The 25,479-nt window shown below is 49.6% G+C and overlaps 1 protein-coding gene and 1 long non-coding RNA gene across 4 annotated transcripts; one reads left to right on the top strand and one right to left on the bottom strand.

Annotated features, from left to right (window-relative positions):
• Positions 1-1,667: 1,667 nt before the first annotated feature.
• LOC149334567 (uncharacterized) lies at positions 1,668-24,801 on the bottom strand. Its single transcript, XM_089555180.1, has 3 exons — positions 23,532-24,801; positions 20,169-20,385; positions 1,668-3,690 (listed from the first exon to the last, which is right to left on the bottom strand). The coding sequence occupies exons 1-3, from the start codon at positions 23,556-23,558 to the stop codon at positions 3,485-3,487; spliced, it is 450 nt and encodes a 149-aa protein (XP_089411306.1). The 5' UTR covers positions 23,559-24,801; the 3' UTR covers positions 1,668-3,484.
• On the top strand, positions 17,823-19,739 carry LOC149334568 (uncharacterized). 3 transcript variants are annotated; one of them, XR_016284751.1, is made up of 4 exons: positions 17,823-18,229; positions 18,342-18,492; positions 18,848-19,012; positions 19,387-19,739. It is a non-coding gene; the product is annotated as an uncharacterized LOC149334568 (long non-coding RNA). The 3 variants fall into 3 exon arrangements; XR_016284752.1 differs by having other exon boundaries at positions 18,342-18,457; XR_016284753.1 differs by lacking the exon at positions 18,342-18,492.
• Positions 24,802-25,479: the final 678 nt, after the last annotated feature.

A 25,479-nucleotide genomic window follows, 5' to 3' on the forward strand; every position in this document is an offset into this window, starting at 1 on the left:
GCAGGCATCCCAAGACAAAGTACTCATAACAATTCAACCTCAGCAAACTCATGACCTGGACTCTGATGTGGTGAGTGAACAGTTGCAGTGGCTTCTGTGGCACACTTTCCTAATGAGCATGCTATATTTCTAACAATTGTTTCAGATAAGGCAAAATTCACAAGGCATCTGTGCAATGTGCAGATTTCAGTGCATGTTACACACCCTCCCCTCAGGTTGTCCAAATTAAACATAACCATCTGCTATGACTTCCCGCATAGCCCATGTGTCACTTTCGAGCATTAAACCACACTGTTTGATCAAGTGAAAAAACAATCATTTATTTCAGGTAACAGAGACAGGAATAGAGGACACCGCCAGTGGCAGGCCCAATGAGTCATTGCAGGCATCCCAAGACAAAGTACTCATAACAATTCAGCCTCAGCAAACTCATGCCTTGGACTCTGATGTGGTGAGTGAACAGCTGCAGTGACTTCTGTGGCACACTTTCCTAATGAGCATGCTATATTTCTAACAATTCTTTCAGATAAGACAAAATTCACAAGGCATCTGTGCAATGTGCAGATTTCAGTGCATGTTACACACCCTCAGGTGGTCCATATTAAACATAACCATCTGCTTTGACTTGCCGCATAGCCCATGTGTCACTTTCGAACATTAAACCACACTGTTTGATCAAGTGAAGAAAACAATCATTTATTTCAGGTAACAGAGACAGGAATAGAGGACACCGCCAGTGGCAGGCCCAATGAGTCATTGCAGGCATCCCAAGACAAAGTACTCATAACAATTCAGCCTAAGCAAACTCATGACCTGGACTCTGATGTGGGGAGTGAACAGCTGCAGTGGCTTCTGTGGCACAATTTCCTAATGAGCATGCTATATTTCTAACAATTGTTTCGGTTTGGTTTATGGTTTATGGGGTTTAACGTCCCAAAGCGACTAAGGCTATGAGAGACGCCGTAGTGGAGGGCTCCGGAAATTTCGACCACCTGGGGTTCTTTAACGTGCACTGACATCGCACAGTACACGAGCCTCTAGAATTTCTCCTCCAAAGAAATTCCAGCCGCCGCGGCCGGGATCGACTAACAATTGTTTCAGATAAGGCAAAATTCACAAGGCATCTGTGCAATGTGCAGATTTCAGTGCATGTCACACACCCTCAGGTGGTCCATATTGAACATAACCATCTGCTATGACTTCCCGCATAGCCCATGTGTCACTTTCGAGCATTAAACCACACTGTGTGATCAAGTGAAAAAACAATCATTTATTTCAGGTAACAGAGACAGGAATAGAGGACACCGCCAGTGGCAGGCCCAATGAGTCATTGCAGGCATCCCAAGACAAAGTACTCATAACAATTCAGCCTCAGCAAACTCATGCCCTGGACTCTGATGTGGTGAGTGAACAGCTGCAGTGACTTCTGTGGCACTTTCCTAATGAGCATGCTATATTTCTAACAATTATTTCAGATAAGGCAAAATTCACAAGGCATCTGTGCAATGTGCAGATTTCAGTGCATGCTACACGCCCTCAGGTGGTCCATATTAAACATAACCATCTGCTTTGACTTCCGGCATAGCCCATGTGTCATTTTCGAGCATTAAACCACACTGCTTGATCAAGTGAAAAAACAATCACTTATTTCAGGTAACAGACAGGAATAGAGGACACCGCCAGTGGCAGGCCCAATGAGTCATTGCAGGCATCCCAAGACAAAGAACTCATAACAATTCAACATCAGCAAACTCATGACCTGGACTCTGATGCGGTGAGTGAACAGTTGCAGTGGCTTCTGTGGCACACTTTCCTAATGAGCATGCTATATTTCTAACAATTGTTTCAGATAAGGCAAAATTCACAAGGCATCTGTGCAATGTGCAGATTTCAGTGCATGTTACACACCCTCAGGTGGTCCATATTAAACATAACCATCTGCTTTGACTTCCCGCACAGCCCATGTGTCACTTTCGAGCATTAAACCACACTGTTTGATCAAGTGAAAAAACAATCATTTATTTCAGGCAACAGAGACAGGAATGGAGGACACCGCCAGTGGCAGGCCCAATGAGTCATTGCAGGCATCCCAAGACAAAGTACTCATAACAATTCAACCTCAGCAAACTCATGACCTGGACTCTGATGTGGTGAGTGAACAGTTGCAGTGGCTTCTGTGGCACACTTTCCTAATGAGCATGCTATATTTCTAACAATTGTTTCAGATAAGGCAAAATTCACAAGGCATCTGTGCAATGTGCAGATTTCAGTGCATGTTACACACCCTCAGGTTGTCCAAATTAAACATAACCATCTGCTTTGACTTCCCGCATAGCCCATGTGTCACTTTCGAGCTCTCGCCTTTTTAAACTTCAGGAAGTTCTCCTGTGTTGGGTACCGGCGAAATTTACCGCATGCTCTATTTTGTTGTTTTTTTGTTTCTTTGCAGTCTTTTGTCCACCACACTGTGTTTCGGTCTCACCACTCCTGAAGACTGAGGAATAGCAGTCAGTGCGGCCCTTATACAATCTGTGAACTTTTCATTTATCTCATTGATGGTGAGGTTTTCTAAAACTATATCTTCTAAATTTGCGTTAGCTCTAAAAAGTGACCAGTCAGCGAGATGAAGCTTCCAACGTCGCGGTTTTGTTGAGTTGATTTGTGGTGCAGATGTTAAACTAATTCGTACTGGAAGGTGATCACTGCCATATGGGTTGTCAATGACATTCTATTTAAAATCGTTAAAAACAGATGGCGATGAGAAAGCTAGATCGAGGGAGCTCATCCCTCCCAAGCTTGGGCAACAATATGTCGCTTTTCCTGTATTTAAAAGACAGATATTATTTGAGAGGATAAAATCTTCTATTATTTGGACCCTCGAGTCACAGCGTTCGCTTCCCCAGAACGGTGAGTGAGCGTTAAAATCAGCAACTACCAGGAATGGCTCCGGTAGTTCATTTATCAGGCCTTCTAAATCTTGTATTGTTAATGTCATGTGCGGAGGAACATATACAGAACATATCGTTATGGTTTTGTAGCTAACGACGCTAACCGCTTCCAGTTTTGTGTTAAGATTGATTTTTTTTTTGCAGGGACACCGCTCTGAGTGACAATTGCGACGCCTCCTGAGAGTCTGTTGGCATGCTCGCGATCGCGTCGGAATGTTTTATAATGTCTCAGGATGTTTGTATGTTGTGGACCGAGGTTGGTTTCCTGAAGACACAAAGCTACAGGAAGCATTGACCCAAGAAAATGTGTTAAGTCATTGTAATTCCTAAGCAATCCTCTACAGTTCCATTGAAGTAGGAAAGTCATGTTTATGTTTTTGGATGCGAACTGAAGGGATTTACTTGTCTTCTGGGCCCGTTATCGGGGTCCTGTCTTTTCTTCGCTCATGGGAGCGATTCCGCCGCTGCAAAGCGGGCGGACTGGTAGTTGTATCCATCACCTCACCAGAGGTGCTGGAGGTGCGGATGTGTTGGTGTCAGGCCTCCCCCGACGGGGGGAAGTCCTGCGGGATGCTGACCCATGGGCCGGCACTCCCTGGCTTGTAGTTGGCAGAGCAGCCTTGGCTGTCTGCCTGGGGCGTTGATGGCACTGCCACAGGCGCGGTGGGAGTGGCCGCGGCAGGTGCCGGAGCGCTGTGTGGTGCTATGCCCCCGCGCACCACATCAGCGAAGTTGGGTTTTCCTGTGAAGGAGAATGAATTGGTAAGCGCAAAACGCCTGCTCGCTTCTTTGAATGAAATGTTTTCTTTGGTCTTTATAGTAATGATTTCTTTCTCCTTTTTCCAGGACGGACACGCCCTGGAGTATGCAGCGTGGTCTCTTCACAGTTCGCGCAACGTAGGGCTGCGTCACATTCCTCAGATGGGTGGTCCTTCGAAGCACATTTCGCACAATTTTTACGGCCGCGGCAACTCTGTGAGCCATGACCAAACTTCTGACAGTTGAAACAGCGGCGGGGATTCGGTATGTAGTGTCTGACAGTGATTTTCAGGTATCCAACATCGATCGTTTCGGGCAAACTGCTGGTGTTAAACGTAAGGACCATGTGTTTGGTGTCTATTTCTTTGTTGTCCTTGCAGATTTTGATACTGTGCACGTCAATTACATTTTGATCAGAAAATCCTTCAAGCATTTCGGTTTCTGTTAGATGGATGAAGTCAGCCTCTGAGATAACGCCTTTAACTGTGTTAAGAGATCGGTGGGGAGTCACGGAGACAGAGATGTCCCCTATAGAAGCAATGTTTGAGAGTTTCGAGCATTGGATGCTCTCACGCAGTTCGAGGAGTAGGTCGCCACTCGCCATTTTTGATACCTTGTAGCCAGGCCCTAAGGTATCTGTTAAACATATTGTCACAGAAGCAGGTAGGCAGGTTTGTATTTGCCACAACGTCCAAGCGCCAGCGGAAACGGCCCGGCCGGCTAACCGACTAGCGAGCGAGCTCACGGGCGAAGAAGAGCGCGCGCCAGCCTCCTGAGCGCGACTACTAGGCGGCGCCAGTAATGCGTTGCGGCATTGCCCCTCCCGGTGGAAAAAGCATCGTCCCGATGCTGCGTGGCGAGGTCAAGCAGAACCGTAGGCTTGACCTAGCGGGCGTGGAAGGGCTTCATCCTGGCAACGTGTACGACTTCCGATTGTGTTTGTCGTCGGGACATACGAACAGTACCTTGCGGAATCACTTCGTAGGTGACGTCGCTGAGTTTGCGCAGCACTTCGTACGGGCCGAAGTAGCGGCGCAGAAGCTTCTCAGAGCGACCCCGCTGGCGAACAGGAACCCACACCCAGACTTTATCGCCAGGGTTGTAAATTACCTCCCGGTGACGAAGGTTATAGCGTTGAGCGTCTTTAACCTGCTGCGTCCGGAGTCTCGTTCGAGCAAGCTGACGGGCGGCCTCAGCGTGCTGGACGAATTGGTCAGCGCCGGCAACTGATGGAAGGGCGACATCGGGCAGTAACATTGCATCCAGCATGGTAACGGCTTCGCGACCGTACACCAAACGAAACGGGGTGAAGCGGGTCGTTTCCTGGACTGCGGTATTATACGCAAATGTTGCATACGGTAGTACATGGTCCCAGTTCTTATGGTCTTCGTCGACGTACATTGAAAGCATATCGGCGATGGTCTTATTCAGTCGCTCAGTAAGGCCATTCGTCTGTGGATGGTAAGCTGTTGTTCTGCGATGACAAGTGCCACTGAGCCGCATAACTTCCTGGGTGAGAGCTGAAGTAAATGCAGTGCCTCTGTCAGTTAAAACGACCGCAGGGGCACCATGACGGAGGACTAGGTTAAAGATGAAAAAGTTCGCAATATCAGTAGAAGTGCCGCTGGGAAGAGCTTTGGTTTCACAATAACGGGTGAGGTAATCAGTGGCGACTATAATGTAGCGGTTGCCCAAAGATGACGTAGGAAACGGCCCGAGCAAGTCCATACCGACTTGGTGAAAGGGTACTCGAGGAGGACCAATAGGCTGCAGCAGACCGGCCGGCTTGACAGGCGGCGTCTTCCGACGTTGGCAATCACGGCACGTCTTAACATAGCGCTGGACAATAGCAGCAAGCTTGGGCCAGTAGTATTTTTGTCGTACGCGACCCAAGGTCCGTGAGAAACCGAGATGGCCGGCAGAAAGCTCGTCGTGGCATGCCTGCAAAACGTCGGGACGCAGCGGCGTTGGGACCACCAGCAGGTACTGAGTGTATGTGGAAGCGTAGTTTTTCTTGTAAAGGACGCCGTCCCGCAAGCAGAACGACGACAGGCCACGCGTAAAAAGGCGAGGTGGCGATGAGGCGGCTCCCTCGAGGTAATCGATGAGGGGCCGCAGTTCGGTGTCATCTCGCTGTTGTTGAGCGAGATCAGGCGTCGTGAGAGCGCCGAGAAAAACGGAGTCATCTGTTTCAGGTGAAGAACACGGGATAGGGGCTCGGGATAGACAGTCAGCGTCACTGTGTTTCTTGCCGGACTTGTACACAATAGTGACGTCGAACTCCTGCAAGCGGAGATTCCAGCGGGCTAAGCGGCCAGAAGGATCTTTAAGGTTGGCTAGCCAGCAGAGAGAGTGGTGATCACTGACCACTCTAAACGGCCGACCATACAAATACGGCCGAAATTTTGTCACCGCCCAGACAATTGCAAGGCACTCCTTTTCAGTAGTAGAATAATTCGCTTCGGCACGAGAGAGGGTGCGACTGGCGTAAGCAATGACCCGCTCAGCGCCATCTTGCCACTGAACGAGAACTGCTCCGAGGCCAACGTTACTGGCGTCGGTATGCAATGCTGTATCCGCCTCCTCGTCGAAGTGGCCAAGTATGGGCGTTGTTTGGAGGCGTGTGCGAAGCTCCTCGAAAGCCCTTTGCTGCTCGTCGGCCCAGATGAAAGGTTGGTCGTCCTTTGTTAGACGAGTCAGTGGTTCGGCTATCCGGGAGAAGTCATGGACAAAGCGTCTGTAATAGGCACAGAGGCCCAAAAACCGTCGAACAGAACTTTTATCAGTAGGAGTCGGGAAAGCAGCTACGGCAGCCGTCTTCTCTGGATCAGGGCTAATACCCTCAGCGCTGACGACATGGCCCAGAAACTTCAGCTGTTGGAATGCAAAGTGGCATTTTTTCGGTTTTAGTGAGAGGCCGGCCGCGCGGATGGCATTTAGGACGGCCGTCAAGCGCTTGAGATGCTCGTCGTAAGTCGCAGAGAAAATGACGACGTCGTCAAGGTAGACGAGGCACGTCTGCCATTTGAGGCCGGCTAGGACAGTGTCCATCATTCTTTGGAAGGTCGCGGGGGCGGAGCACAAACCAAAGGGAAGCACCTTAAATTCGTAGAGGCCGTCAGGAGTAATGAACGCCGTCTTTTCACGATCACGTTCATCGACTTCGATCTGCCAATAGCCACTGCGTAGGTCGAGCGATGAAAAGTATCGGGCATGGCGGAGTCGGTCGAACGAGTCGTCGATTCGAGGCAGTGGGTAGACGTCTTTTTTTGTAATTTTGTTGAGCCGCCTGTAGTCGACGCAGAATCTGAGTGTTCCATCCTTTTTAGCGACCAGCACAACAGGTGAGGCCCATGGGCTTGTGGACGGTTGGATCACATCATCGCGAAGCATTTCATCAACTTGCGCCCGAATAGTCTCGCGTTCCTTAGTCGACACTCGGTAGGGGTGTTGGCGAATAGGGCGTTCGGTGGGGTCAACTATAATGCGATGCTTTGCTACTGACGTCTGTCCCACCTTGTTCGTGACAGCAAAGCAGTCATGGTAAGAGTCAAGAATTGCTTGAAGGCGGCGTTTCCGGTCAAAAGGCAAAGCAGGATTCACGTCAGTTCGAACTGTATGGGCAGTGCTCTCGGGAGGGTTCTTGTTGAGCAACGATAGGGCGCAGTGGGCTGAGGGCTCGCCGACTTCATCAAAGTAGGCGATGGCTGCCCCTTGCGGTAAATGGCGGTATTCGGAGCTAAAGTTCGTTAAAAGCAGTTCAGTTCGGTTATTACTCAAGGAAAGGACCCCACGAGCGACGCAGACTTGTAGGCTCAACAATAAATTCACATTAATTTCCGCGAGGCTTTGAAGGGCGGGAGGGTTGTCGCAGTGCACTGTAACAAACATGCTGGTGCGTGGAGGTAGTGTGACATGGTCATCGCATACCCGGAAAACTGGTCTGTCTGCTGTGCAGTCGTCGGAAACTGCGCGCTGGGTCGAAAAAGTCACCATGAGGTCACGGAGGTCGATGATTGCGCCGTTTTCTCGAAGAAAATCAAGACCGAGGATCAGGTCCTTGGAGCACTCCGCCAGCACAGCAAAGCAACAAGAGAAAGTTACGTGGCGAATCTCGACTCGGGCAGAGCACACTCCTAGCGGCGTGAACACATGCCCTCCGGCTGTCCTTATCGGCGCGCCGTGCCAAGGAGTCAGGACTTTGCGTAGGATTGTAGCAAGGCCACGACTCATAACGCAAAAATCAGCGCCCGTATCTACAAGGGCAGTCGTATGGTGGTTGTCAACGGCGATCGGTATCTCAGCGGAAAGAAGCTCACCGTCGACGAAGTGCGCCGTATCACGGATCGTCGGACTGACGGGTCGTTCAGTGCGTCGAAGTGCGGCGTCGAAGGTAAGCTTCTGTGATCGTCGGGAGGTCGTCGGACTCGTTGGTCGTTCGGTGCGTCGATTGGGGGCGTCGGAGGAAAACTGCGGCGATCGTCGGAAAGTGGTCGGACTGCTGGTCGGTGTGGGGGGTCGGAGGTCGGAATGTTTGATCGAATCGGCGAATGGAGGATCTTGGTCGTAGTGCTCATCGACGGCGGCTCTACCTCCGAGAGTCGCCGACCTCAGTTTTCCCGGCGCGGACTTGGGGACTGCCTGAAGGAAGTACGCCGGTTGGGGGAAAACTGTCGCGGCGATGGCGACCTGGACTGGCGTCGCGGTGGGGACGCAGGTGGGACGTTGGCGCTGAGGTACTGGTCGATGTCCCGAGGTCGTTCACCATAGCGCGGCCGAGGGGCATCCGGTGAGAATCCGCGCAAGCCCATCTGACCGTATGGACAGTGGCGCAGTACGTGTCCGGCTTCGCCGCAGTGGAAGCACAGCGGTAGATTGTTCGGCGTACGCCACACGTGTGCTTTGCGAACGGGCGGTCGAGTGTCGGGCGCATCAGCCGGAGCTGGACGTCGGGGTGCAGGACGGACGAGAGGAGCGGGCCTGTAGGGTGCCGGCGGTGCTGGCGCAGGGGTACGCAACGCGTCGCTGTAGGACATGACGTGCGGCGCAGGCGGCTGGGGGGATGGCATTGATGGCACTGCTTGCCGGAGCTCTTCACGTATAACATCCGAGATGCCGCCAACACGCGGGTGTTGCTCGAGAAAGGGCATCTTTTGCAGTTCTTCACGTACGATGCTTCGGACAAGCTCGCGAAGGGCGCCACTCTCGTTGCCGTTCATCGGCAAGCGGAAGTCCACAGCAGTGATGTTCGCAGAACGATCAAATTGCACAAATCGCTGTTGTAGGGCACGCTCCATACTTGTCGCCTCCTTCTTAAAATCAGCCACAGTACATGGAGGGTCACGTACAAGGCCGACAAAGATCTGTTCTTTAACGCCACGCATAAGATGGCGCACCTTCTTTGTCTCCGACATGGACGGATCCGCGCGGTTGAAAAGCCGAGTCATTTCTTCTACAAACATGGCGACGCTCTCATTGAGCCGCTGCGCTCGGGACTGTAGAGCCAGTTCAGCCATCTCTTTTCTTGCGTCGTTGCCGAATGTGCTGAGCAGCTTTTGCCGGCAATCTTGCCAGGTGGTGATGGAAGCCTCGTGGTTTTCGAACCACATCTTGGCGGCGTCTTCAAGTGAAAAATAAATGTTCCGCAACTTTCGCTCCTCGTCCCACGCATTAAACGCAGCGACCCGGTCGTAGTTGGTCAACCAGTCCTCAACATCCTCAAATTTGTCGCCATGGAACGGCGTGGGCATACGCGGAGCATGGAAGAAAAGCGGCTGGGCACTTACTGGAAGGTGAACGGGCTGGCTTGCCTCTGTAGTCGTCATGGTTCGCGGTAAGGAAAGAAGGGGACCACACTCGGGTGCTAAGCCTCTCAAGCGGCGGCTGGCCTTGTGCACAGGTGTGTCCACGGTGTGTAGCTGGGCTTCGGAGGCACCCAAAAGCTCTTCGGACATGGGATGTACCCAGCACCTCCACCAAAATGTCACAGAAGCAGGTAGGCAGGTTTGTATTTGCCACAACGTCCAAGCGCCAGCGGAAACGGCCCGGCCGGCTAACCGACTAGCGAGCGAGCTCACGGGCGAAGAAGAGCGCGCGCCAGCCTCCTGAGCGCGACTACTAGGCGGCGCCAGTAATGCGTTGCGGCAATATAGTTACAAGAAATGGGGATATTATTCGGGCTTGCTTTGTCAATGTCTTTGTGAATGTCGGTTTCTTTTTCGAAAAAAAGTCTGTTGCCTCGTTCCGCCCTCTTTTAAGAGAGCGATCTGGTTTGGAAAGGGGGGGAGCCATAAAAAATTTAGTTTTTCGGTCATGGTGCCAGCCACCCACCATGGAGTCCAACAAGGGGGCGCGACAGGAACTCGCAAGCAAGCCCTGCCCACGTCAGCTGTACACCTTAACTATAACCTAATATGACTCAACTCAGGGCAGTTGGTCACACACGGTTAACCCTCGCCGCCAGGAAAAAGAGGAAAAAACAAAGAAAATAGGAGGAGACAGGAGAGTTGTAAGAAAGAGATAGGAAAGTGAAAGATAGAGGGGAGGACAGGAAAAGGCGACTGCCGATTTCCCCTGGTCGGGTCAGGCCGGAGGTGCCGTCTACAGGAAGCTGGGGCCAAAGTGGTGTGTTGCCTCCGCCGAGGGGCCTTAAGGGTCCAAACGCTCGGCATCGGCTCAACCACCAGGATCCCCTTTTCCCCGGACACGGCGATGCCACGCACGGCTAAGCGCGGATGCTCGGGCCCGTGGTGACGCATTGTTCACCATCATCCCCCTGCGGGGATGTCCCTGCGGATGCTCGGGTAAACCCCGTGGTGTCGCCACTCACCAACGTCTGCTTGCTGCAGACGCCTCCCTGCGCGGAGATTATGAATGGAGTCTAATCTTTTTAAGTAGGATGCTCTTGCCGAACCATATATTATGCACCCGTAGTCCAGCTTGGAGCGCACCAGAGAGCGATATATTTGTAAAAGGCCTGCTCTATCGGACCCCCACCGCTTCCGTGAGATCACTTTTAAGACATTGAGGGCTTGAGAAGCTTTCTTTTTAAGGTTGTTAATGTGTGGTAGAAATGTCAGTTTCTTGTCGAAAGTTAGGCCTAAAAATTTGTGTTCTTGTTTAATTGGGAGCGCAGTGTGATTTAGGTATAGACTGGGATCGACCTGTAGGCCTCGTCGCAATGAAAAAAGAACAGCTACTGTTTTTTGAGGAGAAAATTTAAATCCATTTCTGTCTGCCCAAGCACCTAGTTTATTTAGTGTGATTTGTATTTGTCTCACAGGTTGATATGCTGGAGGATGTGCATGCTATTTGTAGGTCATCTACATAAATTGAATACATTATGGACTCGGGTATTGCTTTAGCTAAGGAATTCATTTTTACTATGAAGAGTGTCGTGCTTAGAATACACCCCTGGGGTACGCCGTTCTCTTGGGTGAAAGTCATAGAGAGTTGCTCCTAGGCGGACTCGGAATGTGCGGTTAGCCAGGAAGTCATTCAAGCAGTTCAACATCCTGCCGCTGATACCTAGCTCCGCTAGGTCACGGAGCATGCCGAACTTCCACGTGGTATCGTAGGGCTTCTCCAAGTCGAAGAAGACCCCAATACAGTGCTGCTTGTGGATGAACGCTTCCCGGATGGTGTTTTCTAGGCGGACAAGGTGATCTGTGGTCGAGCATGCTTTCTTAAACCCACATTGGTGTGTATCTAATAGTTGCCGATATTCAAGTATGAAGGTCAATCTAATGTTTATTACACTTTCGAAAGATTTAGCAATGCAGCTGGTGAGGGCTATTGGTCTGTAACTGCTAGGACTTGTTGGTGGTTTTCCGGCTTTGAGAAAAGGTATTATGACTGCTTTTTTACACTCGTCAGGTATATTTCCAGTTATCCAGATTTTATTAAAGAATTTTAACAGTGCCTCTACAGCAGCCTCGGAGAGATGGGCAAGCATAGCGTAATGCACGTTGTCTGGTCCTGGTGCTGTCTTTTTTCCAGAAGATAATACCTTATTTAATTCTTGTAGTGTGAGAAGCTGGTTGTAATCCTCATGTACACCTGCTCCAGACGGCAATTTTTGTTTTTCAGCTATTCCTTTGTGTTTCTGAAATGTGTTTCAGTAATTGGATGAGCTTGAGATCTCAGCAAAATGCTCGCCCAATATGTTGGCCTGTTCTTCTAAAGATGTTTGTGTCCCGGGTGCTGTCAAGAGAAGAAGTGTGAAAGGGGTATGGTCACCAGTAAATTTACGAACTTTTTCCCACATTTTCTTTTGATGTTGTTGAGCTGTTTATTGAGGAGACATATTTCTGCCAAGAGGTTTTTTCTGCATTTCTTCGCACATACCGCGCTCTGGCTTTTGCCTTCTTAAAGGTAAGTAAGTTCTCTGTAGTGGGATATCGACGCAGAGTGCTCCAGGCTTTGTTTTGTTGTTTTTTTGCTAATGTGCATTCTTTTGTCCACCACACTGTGTTTCTTTTGTGCAAGTCCTGTTGTTTGTGGTATAGCGAGTGTTGCGGCCGATATTATGCATTCAGTAAACTTCTCATTAATTTCATCTGTGCTAAGGTCGTCACAAAATTCCTTTTCCAGAGTGGCACTTTTTGTAAAAAGTGACCAGTCGGCGAGCTGCATTTTCCAGCGCCGTGGCCTTGTGGGGATGATTGGAGTGGACGATGAGAGCCTGATGACGGTAGGTAAGTGATCGCTGCCCATGGGGTCATTTAAAACGTCCCATTTAAAATCGTCAAAAAGTAATGGTGATGCGAAAGCTAAATCGAGAGAGCTCATTTTTGCTGAGCTTGGACAGCAATATGTGGCTTTTCCCGTATTTAAAAGACAGACATTATTCGAAAGTATAAAATCTTCGATTGTTTGGCCTCTAGAGTCACAGCGTTCGCTTCCCCAAAACGGAGAGTGAGCGTTAAAATCGCCAACAACCAGAAATGGCTCCGGCAGTTCATCAATCAGGCCTTCTAGATCTTGGCATGTTAGTGTGATGTGTGGGGGAAGATGTACAGAACATATTGTTATGGTTTTGTAGCTGATGACGCTAACCGCAACCGCCTCAAGTTTTGTTTTCAGTTTGATTTCTTGAGCCGGGATGCCGCTTTGGATGATGATTGCGACGCCTCCCGAGAGTCTATTTGCATATTCGCGATCACGCCTAAAAGTTGTATAATGTTTTAAGATTAGTGCGAAACAAAACTGCGCGAAGAAGACGGGACAAAAGAAAGGCACGAATACACACACACAAAGCGCAGACTTCCAACTGACTTTATTTTGTAAAAGCAGGGTGCTTATAAAGGCAATCACAGCAAACTAGGAGACAAGCAGAAGCAACGTGCGAACGGCAATGACAAAGTCAACAATACCACGTGTGATTACGACGCATGAAAATTAACTGCATTAAGGATAGTTGCCGGGCCAGTTGGTACATGATCACACCGTAAAACAGCGCGCTTACACGGGACGAAGAAAGAAGACACGCACACACACAGCGCTGAACTTACAACTGCATGGTTTATTGCATTGCTCGCAATAAATACCGGAAAGGAAAACAAAAAACAACCAAAGGAAGGCGAGGAGATATCCTCCTGTCGCATCATGTCGTCAAAGGTTATTCAAGATATTTAATCTCTTTTCTTGTCAGTGCCATCGATGGAGTGCTAACGCATGACGCGCCTTTCCTGTCTATGATGAATGCTTCATATAGTTCACGTTTGTGCTGATGATTGTACCGCGTCAAAATCTGGCTTCGTCCAAGGTTAGGTGTGCAATGACAGGCAGATACGTGTTTTGCCAGCGTGCTGCCGTATCCCGTGCGGATGTTAATGGCGTGCTCTCGTAGACGGTCGTTTATGCAGCGTCCACTTTGGCCCACATAAGATGCGCCGCATGACAGCGGTATCTCATCAGCGCTGTGTGTGTGCGTGTCTTCTTTCTTCGTCCCGTGTAAGCGCGCTGTTTTACGGTGTGACGCATGAAAAGTTCGAATGTGACCATCTAAGAAATTGATTTCTTGACATGAAAGAGATAAAGAAGGGGCGCTAACACACTAATCACCCCTTTTAGAAATGAAATAGGCCTCGATAATTTCTCTTTCGGTTTTAGAAAGAGAAATTATCGAGGCCTATTTCATTTCTAAAAGGGGTGATAAGTGTGTTAGCGCCCCTTCTTTATCTCTTTCATGTCAAGAAATCAATTTCTTAGATGGTCACATTCGAACTTTTCATGCGTCGTAATCACACGTGGTATTGATGACTTTGTCATTGCCGTTCGCACGTTGCTTCTGCTTGTCTCCTAGTTTGCTGTGATTGCCTTTATAAGCACCCTGCTCTTACAAAATAAAGTCAGTTGGAAGTCTGCGCTTTGTGTGTGTGTATTCGTGCCTTTCTTTTGTCCCGTCTTCTTCGCGCAGTTTTGTTTCGCTTTAACCATGAACCGACTAGCCCACCATCATGTCTTACTGTTTTAAGATATTTTAATGTTGTGGACCAAGATTGGTCTTCTGGAGACAGAGCTAGAGGCATCACTGACCCTAGAATATGAGTTATATCACTGTAGTTCCTCAACATTCCTCTACAGTTCCATTGAACCACAAATGTCATGTTTGTTTTTTTGGGTGGGAATGGAACGGAAGAAATTTACTGTTCTGGGCCCGTTACCGGGGTTCTATCTTTTCTTCGCTCGAGAGAGCCGGTCCGCCGCTGCAAAGCGGGCGGGGTGGGAGTTGTATCCATCACCCCACGAAACACAAAACGTCTTACGAACGTCTCGGAACAGCTTCAAATGACTACAAACGTCTTGCGCTGTGTTCAAACGTCTCATAGATGTCGACAAGAAGAAGTTTCCTCTGCGACGTCTCTTAAACATCTGCAGTCGGACGTTTGCTGTGAAACTTCTGTGAAACATCTGTAGTCAGATGTTTTCTAGACTTGATTCTAACACGTGGAACTTGAGACCACGTCAAGGAGATGCGCCAGCAATCAGCAGAGAGTTGCCACCGTGGATTAAACATGCTGTAAATCACTGCACATAAATTAGATGGCTCTCCTGCTTGACGTTTCGAAGAGCAGGCGCGCCGGTGCAAAGACCGCTCTTTTTATTCGAACACAGAAAGCGCGGTTTCTCCTACGGAGCCCGAATCACGTTCCACATCGAGTGCAGCTAACCCGCCACTCGTAAGAAAGGATTTACGTAACATATAATGGCCCTGAAAGCCGACGGTAGTTACGCGAGTGAAAAAATTTGCTGCATGTTGCGAACGCCTCTGTTACGCCTCGGCTAGCTGGCGGCAGCATGCGGATTGACAGGCGCAGCGCACGCTGCCTTCGCCGAGCTCGCTCGCGCGGTTTATCGCGCAGATCACCCGCGCGCTATCTTTTCGTGGCGGCGTCATAGAGAAAGATATTGGTAAAGAGCGGACACTCCCATAGGGCCCAGCGGCCCATTTGACTGCAGCGCACCAAGCGGGTGGAGTCTCATAACATCCGGTTTCGGTTTCAACGCGCGCAGTTTGAATGGCTGCATGCGCTGCGCCTCACTGCCAGGGACGACTTCCGGTTCCGGTTTCAGGGGCGCGCGGTTTGAATGTTAGCATACGCCGCGCCCCGCTGCGCCGTTGGCAGCGTATAATTAAATAGATTTCGAGTGCTTTTGACCAGCCATGAACGCAGCTGCATCACAGCCTTTGCCAAATATTAGCACTCCACAAAAGACACCAGGCTTTGAGTGAAATGAGAACATTTATTTTGTGCAACATAAACAAAGCCATGGGATGCGGAAGATGGTTCCTGGCCTCCTGCTCAAGGTGATCCTGTTGCGGCACCACGGCACACAGCAGGTGTTGCCGACGGGTGGCATCACCTGAAAAATTCGCAAGTACGGTCATTCTCAGTCACCTTATATTGTAACTCTGTAAACAGTGAAAAGGTGCGAAAGCGGCGAGGGAACGAAATTACGAGCGGAGTAAACATGTTTTTGCGAAACTCGCGTGCTGAACGTCGTTGCGCAAAGTACAATACACATACCGTACTACACGGCAGATACCAATCAGCTTTTTGCAAGCATTTCTACATTCCCCGACGTTATTGTCTACCTTCTAAAACCTAGGTGGACAGCAGAGTACGCGGTTTGTTCGAGAATATTTCGTACAAAGACGGCCACAACACGGACTACGAACCAGAAGTACACAATGTGTTAGGAGCACTGAGAAATACACGGGTGCAACGTATGTTTTAGGAAGCATAGAAAATTAAACTATCGGCGCAACAGTTCTTGGTTTTCAAGCTCTTTAGAGTTTAGAAAGCCCGACGCGTTGCCTTTTTTTGCCGGTTTTCAAAAGCGCATCCCTGTGTTGTCAATGCACGGGCGAAATGTGCGTTTCCACGAGCGCAGATAACGGACTCTTTCACACGTACTACATACATACATACGTACTACAAGAGTAAGGTTTGAGCTTTTCGTGCGTCATCTTTTTTTTCCACCAGTCTTGAAAACTACGGTCCCGTACTTGCTGCGCGGGAACGGTCGTCTTCGCCGTTCGCCCACTTTCAAAAAAGTACATTTTCACCTTACACTGACAAATGTCACCCATAAGAAGTTACATATTGTCGGGGGCCATACAATAATGTGACGTCCCGAGAAAGCGCGAAACCAAGCAAAACTAACCGCTAGGCACAGCGCGTCGGGCCACGGGCCGTGGGCAGGTTTTTTTTTTGTTGTTTCTACGCACCGACCGGCGAGGCTGCATCATGCAGCATCATTCCTCCCGCCGCTCCCGCCACGGCGTAGCATGACACAGCGTGCGCGCGCCCTTCACAACTGCGCCGGCGTACCAAGCTAGAGTGCTCGAAATGCAGCGTAATTTTGCATAAAGTGCTTGAAATGTAGCGTACTTTTGCAAAAACAAAACATTCCTTCCTTGACGTTGTCACAAACTGCAAGAATGCCGTGAACAACAGCCGGCTGGCCACAGAGCGAGCGCGCCGCTTCACGAACTGCAGACAGGCAACGGCGGCCGGCGCGGCCGCCTAAATTGCATGCAATACAGCGTACTTCCACAAAAAAACATTTCTCACCTTGCCGCCGTCATAAACAGGAGGAGTTCTGCGTCGAAGGGCAAGAGAGACGAAAAAAATTGCGGTCTGCCCGCACGAACAAATACGCCGCACGCTTTCACGCGCACAAAACAGCCCCCACGACGCTCCGTTGTCTGCCACTCGGATGGGTCTGAGCCGCTGCGCCGGCTACCCGCCCGCGCGCGCGCGCGCGTTTAGAGACTGGTGGCGCCATCCTGGAGTTGGAAGATTATCTAGTGGAGGAGGAGGATTGCGCGTCATTTCCTGGGGCCAGATTTCGCCGAGTGTCCGCTCTTTACCAATATCTTTCTCTATGGCGGCGTATCTTGGAGGCAATCTTTCTTGAGTCACGCCGCAGCTTGCTACTTAGTGTCGCTCCGCACGGTGGCGATGCAGGATAGTTTGCCAAAGTGGTTTTAACCGTTTAAAGCAGAAAAAAATGGAAGCTTCAAGTGCTTAGTTTTACATGAAAGTATTAGATTCAATTTGTTTTTTGGTTCTTTGATGATTTGTTTATTTTTACGTTTAGAAATTTAGTACTTCATTTGGTCATTTGGCGTTGCAGAGGCTAGCGATAGCTACGCGCGCGAAGCGGATGCTGCGCACGTTGTAGTACGTTTCGCTGCGCACTTTTTTCCGCGCTGGTTGGCACGCCGCTGCAGTTTGCATTTTTCCCCTTTTTCTGCGGTATCATTTACTACCAGTGTTGCACTGAGATGTGAGCCTGGTTTTCCGCAAAAGTAAGTAACCTTCCATTTCTCTTCTGTGGTGAAAGCGTCGGCTTTGCCGGCTAAGCCACTAATGCGCCTGATTTAACCTTTGGTTTACAAAACACAAAAACAGTATCAGCCAGTGTTTTACATACCAAAGTGCAGCGTTGAATATATTAAAACAGGGCATTTGCATGTATTTGAGCTTTTGTTAAGTGGATACAGCTAGGCTGTTCTCGCATGCGAGTTGCTTTCTTTACCAAGGCGATGACAAGGTGAACGTGACAAAGCTTCAAACCAACCAGCTTTGTTTAAGCGTACGTTGGTAAGACGCGAATTTTTTCCTACACGGTTTTATTCTTGCCAAGGACTCTCATCTGGCCACCTGTGTGCTCCAATTCTCCTTGCTGTGATTGCCGTCAGTGAAACTCGCGTTAAAAAGGCGTTGGTTACCTTAACTGCGTCAAGCTTTTATTTCATTGCGATTGAGAGCCCCGGCACAAAGGTAGTTTACTCAGTGGTGCTGCTCTGTATGTGTGCAGGCTGTTTGACAGTGCAGTGAAGTACTACGGCTCTTTGCAGGCATGGCAGCTTTTATTTTTTGGAAAACCATTGCACCGTGCACAGCTGGCGTTGTCCCTACTTCACTGTGTACATTTCGTTTTGGGTACAGGCTGTTCAACAGTGGTTTTCAGGGGACCTCCTTGCCTGCTCAACTTCTCAAGTTTTGGTAAGCACACTTTGCAGCTGACACCCTTTCTTTCACTTCATGATTTCTTGTATAGGTCTGGGCTGTTTGCTAATGTTCATTCCACAAGCCCCATTATTTGTTTGTCCTTTAGAACCTCAACTGTTGGCCGGAGGAGCAAGGATCTGGTCTAGTTTCACGCAAATTAATCGCAGCACCTTGTACTTGGTTGTTCAGACGACTTGGCCTGAAGATTGTTTCAGTTCTGAGGTGGGAACCTGGACTAATGCTTCTTGTGCAGTGGTGTAAGTAATCTCTTGCCCACTGTTTGAGCTTCATCGTACAGATTGGTTTGGTTTATGGGGTTTAACGTCTCAAAGCGACTAAGGCTATGAGAGACGCCGCAGTGGAGGGCTCCGGAAATTTCGACCACCTGGGGTTCTTTAACGTGCACTGACATCGCACAGTACACGGGCCTCTAGAATTTCTCCTCCAAAGAAATTCAGCCGCCGCGGCCGGGATCGAACCCGCGTCTTTCGGGTCAGCAGCCGAGCACCATAACCTCTGAGCCACCGCTGCGTACAGATTAGAAAGGGCTTCTTTGGCAATGCAGTGTTAGGAACCTTATACACATGCACTTTTACTTGTCTTATCTTTCAGATGTGCCCTGTGTGGCTGTCAAGTTAAGGTCCAAGATTTAACACATCTCTGGTGTATACTGAAGTGATGCAGGCATTACCAGGACAGCAGCATCTCTGCTATGTTTTTATGCGACGGTGCAAGATGTCAAACATCAACCACTTTTGATTCAGCCACATCTTGCAGGTAAGAGAAAGCCTGTTTGCAAGATGCAGCTTAGGAGGTTCTATGAGTACAGTGTGCATCACAGTAAGGCAGTGCACTTGCTATTGACTGCTTGGCTTTCAGTGTCCATGCACGCTGTTTGAATTTTGCTTCTGTTAAAGGCCTCCACAGTGATTGACTTCTTGAGTTTATGGTGAGCCGTAGCACTCTGCTGAAATGCCGCTTGCAATGACATCATTTGCATATATGTTTTTGGTTGGCTTATTTTATTGCCTGTGCTGTCACTCCTTGCCATTTCCTGGTCTTACTTGCTTCTGACTCCTCATTGGCCATTCTACATGCACCTGACTGACTGTGCTTTTGGTTACTCTAATATTAATTTTTCACTTCTGCAGGCTGCTGAACAGAGCTGGATTTGACTTCCCCTTGTTACTGTCTAGTTGGTATCCTCCTTGCAAGAAAAGCGATGTTTGAAACACCCAGCGAGCTCTTCAGTGCCATCCACATCACAGCAACTTGATCATTAACGCATCCGTTGTGAACAAGGCCTGGGGCCAAATGAATTTTTGATTTAACAATTGGTTGCTGCTCGACACTTTCCCGCCATCCAAGTGCTTACCATTGTAATGTCAGCCAAACCAGTGAAGCTACCTCCTCCATGGCTTCTAACATTAATTTCCTGGTCCCTTTCTTTTATTGTGTGGTTGTATGCACTGGATTCAATAAAGAGTAACGCAGTGACTGAAAAGCGTGCTAGCACATGCATTTATGGCTCATTACTACAGCCATACATCCCTTGTAATGTGGGCTTATTGTTCGGGTCATTGCAAATCAGCTTTGAGTTCATTTTTGAGTGTATACCAGAAAAATGAACTGTAACATTTTTAAAGATTTAGAGGGTTTAAAGGCAGCACTAAAAATCAGTCTTGAAATGCGTAAGATATTACAGGCACCCATTACGGAAAAAAAAGGAACGTCTAAAAAAATTCTAGAAAAGTTCTACCTCGGAAGTTTTCTAGCCGTATACAAGCGTAGCGTTAGCAGAGCTAATAGAGGGCTAGTAAACGTCTAAGTCTAAAACACTGCTTAGATGAAACTTCTTCTAGATGTCAAGCTTTTTTTTCCGAGACTTTTTTTAGACGTCTATTAGCGCTTTTTGTGTTTCGTGGGACCTCACCAGAGGTGCTGGAGGACCGCGAAGCCGCGGACGTGTTGGTGTCGGGCCTCCCCCGACGGGGGAAGTCCTGCGGGTTGCCGACCCGTGAGCCGGCGCTCCCTGCTTTGGAGATGGCAGAGCAGCGTTCGCTGTCCCTGCCTGGGGCGCGAATGGCCCTGCCATAGGCTCGGTGGAAGTGGCCTGGGCAGAAGCCGGAGTGCTGTGTGCTGTGCCGCCCCTGCGCACCACATCAGCAAAGTTCGTTGTCGGAAGCATGTTCTTTTGAGGCACATTTAGCGCAAGTTTCGCAGCCACGGCAGCTTTGAGACCCATGACCGTACCTTTGGCATTTGAAACACCGGCGTGGATTTGGGATGTAATGCCTGACATTTATTTTGAGGTAGCCTGCTTCTATGGATTCTGGGAGTGTGCTCGAGTTGAAAGTCAGTACTAAGTGCTTTGTAGGTATCTCTTTGTTGTCTTTCCTTATTTTGATTCGATATGCACTTACGACATTCTGTTCTCTGAGGCCATCAAGCATTTCTTCCTCGGTCAAGTGAATGAAATCTGATTCAGATATCACACCACGGACGGTGTTGAGAGATCGGTGTGCTGTGATTGATACAGGGATTTCCCCGATGGATACTAGGTTGGAAAGTTTCGTATATTGGGCAATGTCTCTGAGTTCAAGGAGCAGGTCACCACTAGGCATTTTAGAGAGTTTGTACCCGGGACCCAAGGCATCAGTTAGACTTTTTGACACTAAGAAAGGGAACATCGTTCTTGCGCTTTTTTCCGTTTCTTCACAATGAAGAACGTGGAACCTTGGAAATGATTTTGGTTTTTGGAAAAACTCTGCGGTTGCTTCGTTCCGCCCTCTTTTGTGAGGGCGATCTGGTTTGGAAAAAGGGGAGCCATGAAAAATATGTGTTGTTCGGCCATGGTGCCAGCCACCCACCATGGAGCCCAACGAGGGGACGCGACAGGAACTCGCAAGCAAGCCCTGCCCACGTCAGCTGTACACCTTAACTATAACCTAATATGACTCAACTCAGGGCAGTTGGTCACACACGGTTAACCCTCGCCGCCAGGAAAAAGAGGAAAAAACAAAGAAAATAGGAGGAGACAGGAGAGTTGTGAGAAAGAGATAGGAAAGTGAAAGATAGAGGGGAGGACAGGAAAAGGCGACTGCCGATTTCCCCCGGTCGGGTCAGGCCGGAGGTGCCGTCTACAGGAAGCTGGGGCCAAAGTGGTGTGTTGCCTCCGCCGAGGGGCCTTAAGGGTCCAAACGCTCGGCATCGGCTCAACCACCAGGATCCCCTTTTCCCCGGACACGGCGATGCCACGCACGGCTAAGAGCGGATGCTCGGGTCCGTGGTGACGCATGCTCACCATCCTCCCCCTGCGGGGATGTCCCTGCGGATGCTCGAGTTAACCCCGTGGTGTCGCCACTCACCAACGTCTGCATATAGCAGACGCTTCCCTGCGGGGAGCTTATGAAAATAATTAAGTTCCATTGTCTTTTACTACCTCCCACATTGTTTTAATTCCCAAGACCGATGACACGGAGACACGTATGTTGGTGGGGTCCTATAGACCAATCAGCCTCACAAATGTGGATTACAAGGTGTTCATGAAGATTTTAGCCAGCAGATTGCAAAGTGTAATCGCCAAGTTAGTTGGGCCGCATCAAACCTGTGGCATCAAAGGTCGCAGCATTGCCGCAAATATACATGTTGCACGAAGCGTATTAGAATGCGTTGACGCGCTTGGCAGTCAAGTAGCTATGGTGCAGCTAGATTTAGCAAAAGCTTTCGACCGTGTTTCTCATCACATTCTTTTCTCCATTCTAGAGCATGCCAACCTGGGTAGCGTAATAGTAGAAGGGGTAAAAATGGCTTACGCAAATTGTACGACGCGAATTATAGTTAACGGCAAACTTACCAACAGCCTCATAGTACGCTCGTCGGTGAGACAAGGATGCCCGCTCTCTCCCCTGCTTTTTGCAGTATATCTTGAGCCGTTGTGCTTGGCCATTTTTAACAGTGACTGCATTTCTGGATTCAAGCTTCAGGCAGCCGAAGTGAAAATCCTTGCATACGCGGACGACAGCGGTATTTCGCACAAACAGAGACAGCATTCGTGAAGCTACGGATGTGGTCGAAAAGTTTTGCGACCAAACTGGATGTCAGGTAAATTGGGAAAAAAGCTCCGGATATTGGCATAGGGAATGGGATGTTTCACCAGATTTTTTTTCTCGACTGCAATGGACTGACTTGCCGATGCGGTACTTTGGGGTGCCCCTAAAAAGTTATCGCGATCCCAGCACACACTGGAACGAAGAGACGTTAAAGGCAAGAGAGAAAGCGGACGCGTGGCAAGGAAGGCAGCTGTCAATCTTCACGTGCCTTTGTGTGCAATGTTTTCTTGATTTCTAAGATATGGTACGTGATGAATGTGCTCTGTGCGTCGCGCAGCAATATTCAAAAAATCCATCGAGTGTTTGCAGTTTTTCTTTGGGCGTCGACCTGGGAGAAAACCAGGCGAACAAACTTCTTGCAGTCGTGGACGCGCATTCCAAGTGGCCGGAAGTGTTTGTTATGCGCTCGACTACGTCGGACGCTACAGTTGACAAAACTGAGAGAGCTGTTTGCACGGCTTGGTTTCCCAGAAACCATGGTCACTGATAACGGCCCGCAGTTTACTTCCAAAGAGTTCAAACTTTTTGTGAAAGAATTGGGCTGTCGTCACGTGCTTACTGCACCGTATCATCCCAGCTGAAACGGGCTTGCAGAGCGTTTTATTCAGACACTTAAAAACGCTCTTCGTAAGTCTAGCGGAGCGGACACATTACATCTGAGACTTCACAAGTTTTTGCTTACCTATCGCAACTCGCCCCATGCGACAACAACTGTCACCAGCAAGCTTGCTACTAGGACGACGGCTGCGAAATCGACTCGATGTTGTCAAGCCAGCGGTGGAAGGAAGGGTTGCATATAATCAGTTCAAGCAATCCGTGGCTCGCCCACGTCGTGATCGTGACATAGCAGTCGGCGACCAAGTAATGGCTCGCAATTATCGAGGCAGACCAAACTGGGTCCCTGTTGTTGTTGTGGGGCAGTCCGACCCTTTGATCGTTTACCGTTCCTCCGCCCCTGCCACCAGTGGTCCTGCCGTTTCGCAAGAGTTCCAGACGGCAGGTGCAAGACGCCACCCGACCAGAGACCGTAGACCACCGGACAGATATCAAGCTGGAGTTTAGCTTGTTAAAGTAGTCAATATAAAAGGGGAGGGATGTGGTGTCCGGCTATCGCCACCGTCGCTAATGCGCAGGCGCGCCAAAACGAATAAAAGGCGTGCGCTGCAGTCTACGCGCGGGCTTACCTCGGCCAGCCACGCAGCGACGAACATGCGGAAATAAACGCCGCTTCGCCCCTGCAAACTTGCCTGCTCCTTCGCACGAACGCGCGCGCAACTTGCCTGCTCCTTCGCAGGAACGCGCGCGCAACTTGCCTGCTACTTCGCAAGCACGCGCGCGCAACTTGCCTGCTCCTTCGCATGAACGCGCGCGCAACTTGCCTGCTCCTTCGCATGAACGCGCGCGCAACTTGCCTGCTCCTTGGCAGGAACGCACGCGCAACTTGCCTGCTCCTTCGCATGAACGCGCGCGCAACTTGCCTGCTCCTTCGCAGGAACGCGCGCGCAACTTGCCTGCTCCTACGCAGGAACGCGCGCTCATAAACGCGCTCTCATAAACGCGCGCGTATGATGAACCACGCACTACAACATTTTCCAAAGCATTTTCTTTCATAACGAAACACTAAAACACGATTTTTTTTTTCTATACCATCATACGTGTCATCACGTGTTGATCATCCGCATAAAGTTTCCATCCCGAATTGTAAAACGAATGTGCTTTTTAATTCTTTCTTACCAAAGACTAGCACTGAGTGGAACCACCTCCCACACCATATCGCCTGCATCTTTCAAGCCACTTATCACCAAGCATATCATCGAACAAGCGTCTGCATCATGGTTTTTTGCCTTTTGCCTGTACTTTTTACTATGTATTTTTTTCCTTTTTTCGCCCACCCCCTCTATAACGCCCTGCGGGCCCTGAGGGTATTGTAATAAATAAATAAATAAATAAGTGTCTATATGTAATGGGTCTTTTTTGTCTTCTTCCAGCAAGGCAGCCTATTTCAACATTGGCCCAGGTGGCAGGATTTCTGCTTTACATGTATACATGACTCTTCATTTCGATGACACTATAGCAGTGCCGAAAAGAAGACTGCCTAGAATGAGAAGCCAAGGTATGGTGGCTTAGCCAAGCGGTCTCTTGAAAACGTGTCACTTTATTGATACCTAGCAGATGCGATGCTTTGTGCATGAACAACTTTTTTTTTCTCCGAACAAGCTGGGCATTTTGTTTCCCATCTGAAATTTGCTTGTATCGAGCTGTACTTGCTGTTTTGGTCTCTAGTCTCACTATGTTTGTCTAAATATGTTCGTGACTGCTAGTACTAGTTATTTTTTCACAACGCGGGTTCGGTGTCTGATAGAAGAACAAATTCTGAACGCAGGACACACCATTTGCTGCGGCTTGAAAGCATGCACAGCCTCGTCATATTGCCGCCAGGTGTCCCCGAGCGGCGCCGAAAGGACGAAGAAGTGAGGAACTCGCGTGCTCTCGGAGCTGGGACTCTGCTTCTCTGTTGGCGGCTTGCGCCTAGCCTGTGTGATTAAGGACCCATCCGTGACATTTCTGGTGGAGTGCGCTGGGTACATCGCCCTGGAATATGTCGCACACCCCTCCTAACACCGAGGACCCCAGACCTCTCCCTATCGACACGCCAGTGCATCGGGTCAGTCGCGGCAATCTAGGACTGCCCCCTGAGCATAGGCTGTTGGAGACTACCTTGGCACCTGGCCGGCTGCCTCCTGAGCTCAGGCCATTTGACACTACCTCGGCGCCTGCCCCTCAACCAGTCATGCAAGGCGCCGCGTACTACACCCTCCAAAACCCACGGCTACCAAAATCCTTTCACGGGACTCAGCTGGAGGACGTGGAAGATTGGCTCCTCCAGTTTGAACGGGTCGCCGCATTTAACCAGTGGGATGACGCCGCCAAACTGAGGAACGTTTTCTTCAGCTTGGAGGACGGTGCTCGGACGTGGTACGAAAACCGTGAGGACGCTCTTTTGTCATGGCATGAGTTCCGACGTCAATTGCTCGCCACGTATGTCAGCGCTGATCGTCGGGAGCGAGCTGAACGCGCCCTACAGTCCCGCATGCAGATGCCCAATGAAACGGTTACCATGTACGTCGAAGA

This window comes from Amblyomma mixtum, chromosome 8 (assembly GCF_055824585.1).
Source record: "Amblyomma mixtum isolate Tamu chromosome 8, ASM5582458v1, whole genome shotgun sequence".
NCBI lineage: Eukaryota > Metazoa > Arthropoda > Arachnida > Ixodida > Ixodidae > Amblyomma > Amblyomma mixtum.

Coding starts and splice junctions, on each gene's coding strand:
- LOC149334567 (XM_089555180.1), bottom strand. CDS start 23,558: ATGTTCGTCGCTGCGTGGCTGGCCGAG. Junction 20,386..23,531: donor TCGCTGCGTGGCTGGCCGAG/GTAAGCCCGCGC, acceptor TGTGGTGCGCAG/GGGCGGCACAGCACACAGCA. Junction 3,691..20,168: donor GCGGTCCTCCAGCACCTCTG/GTGAGGTCCCAC, acceptor TCTCCTTCACAG/GAAAACCCAACTTCGCTGAT.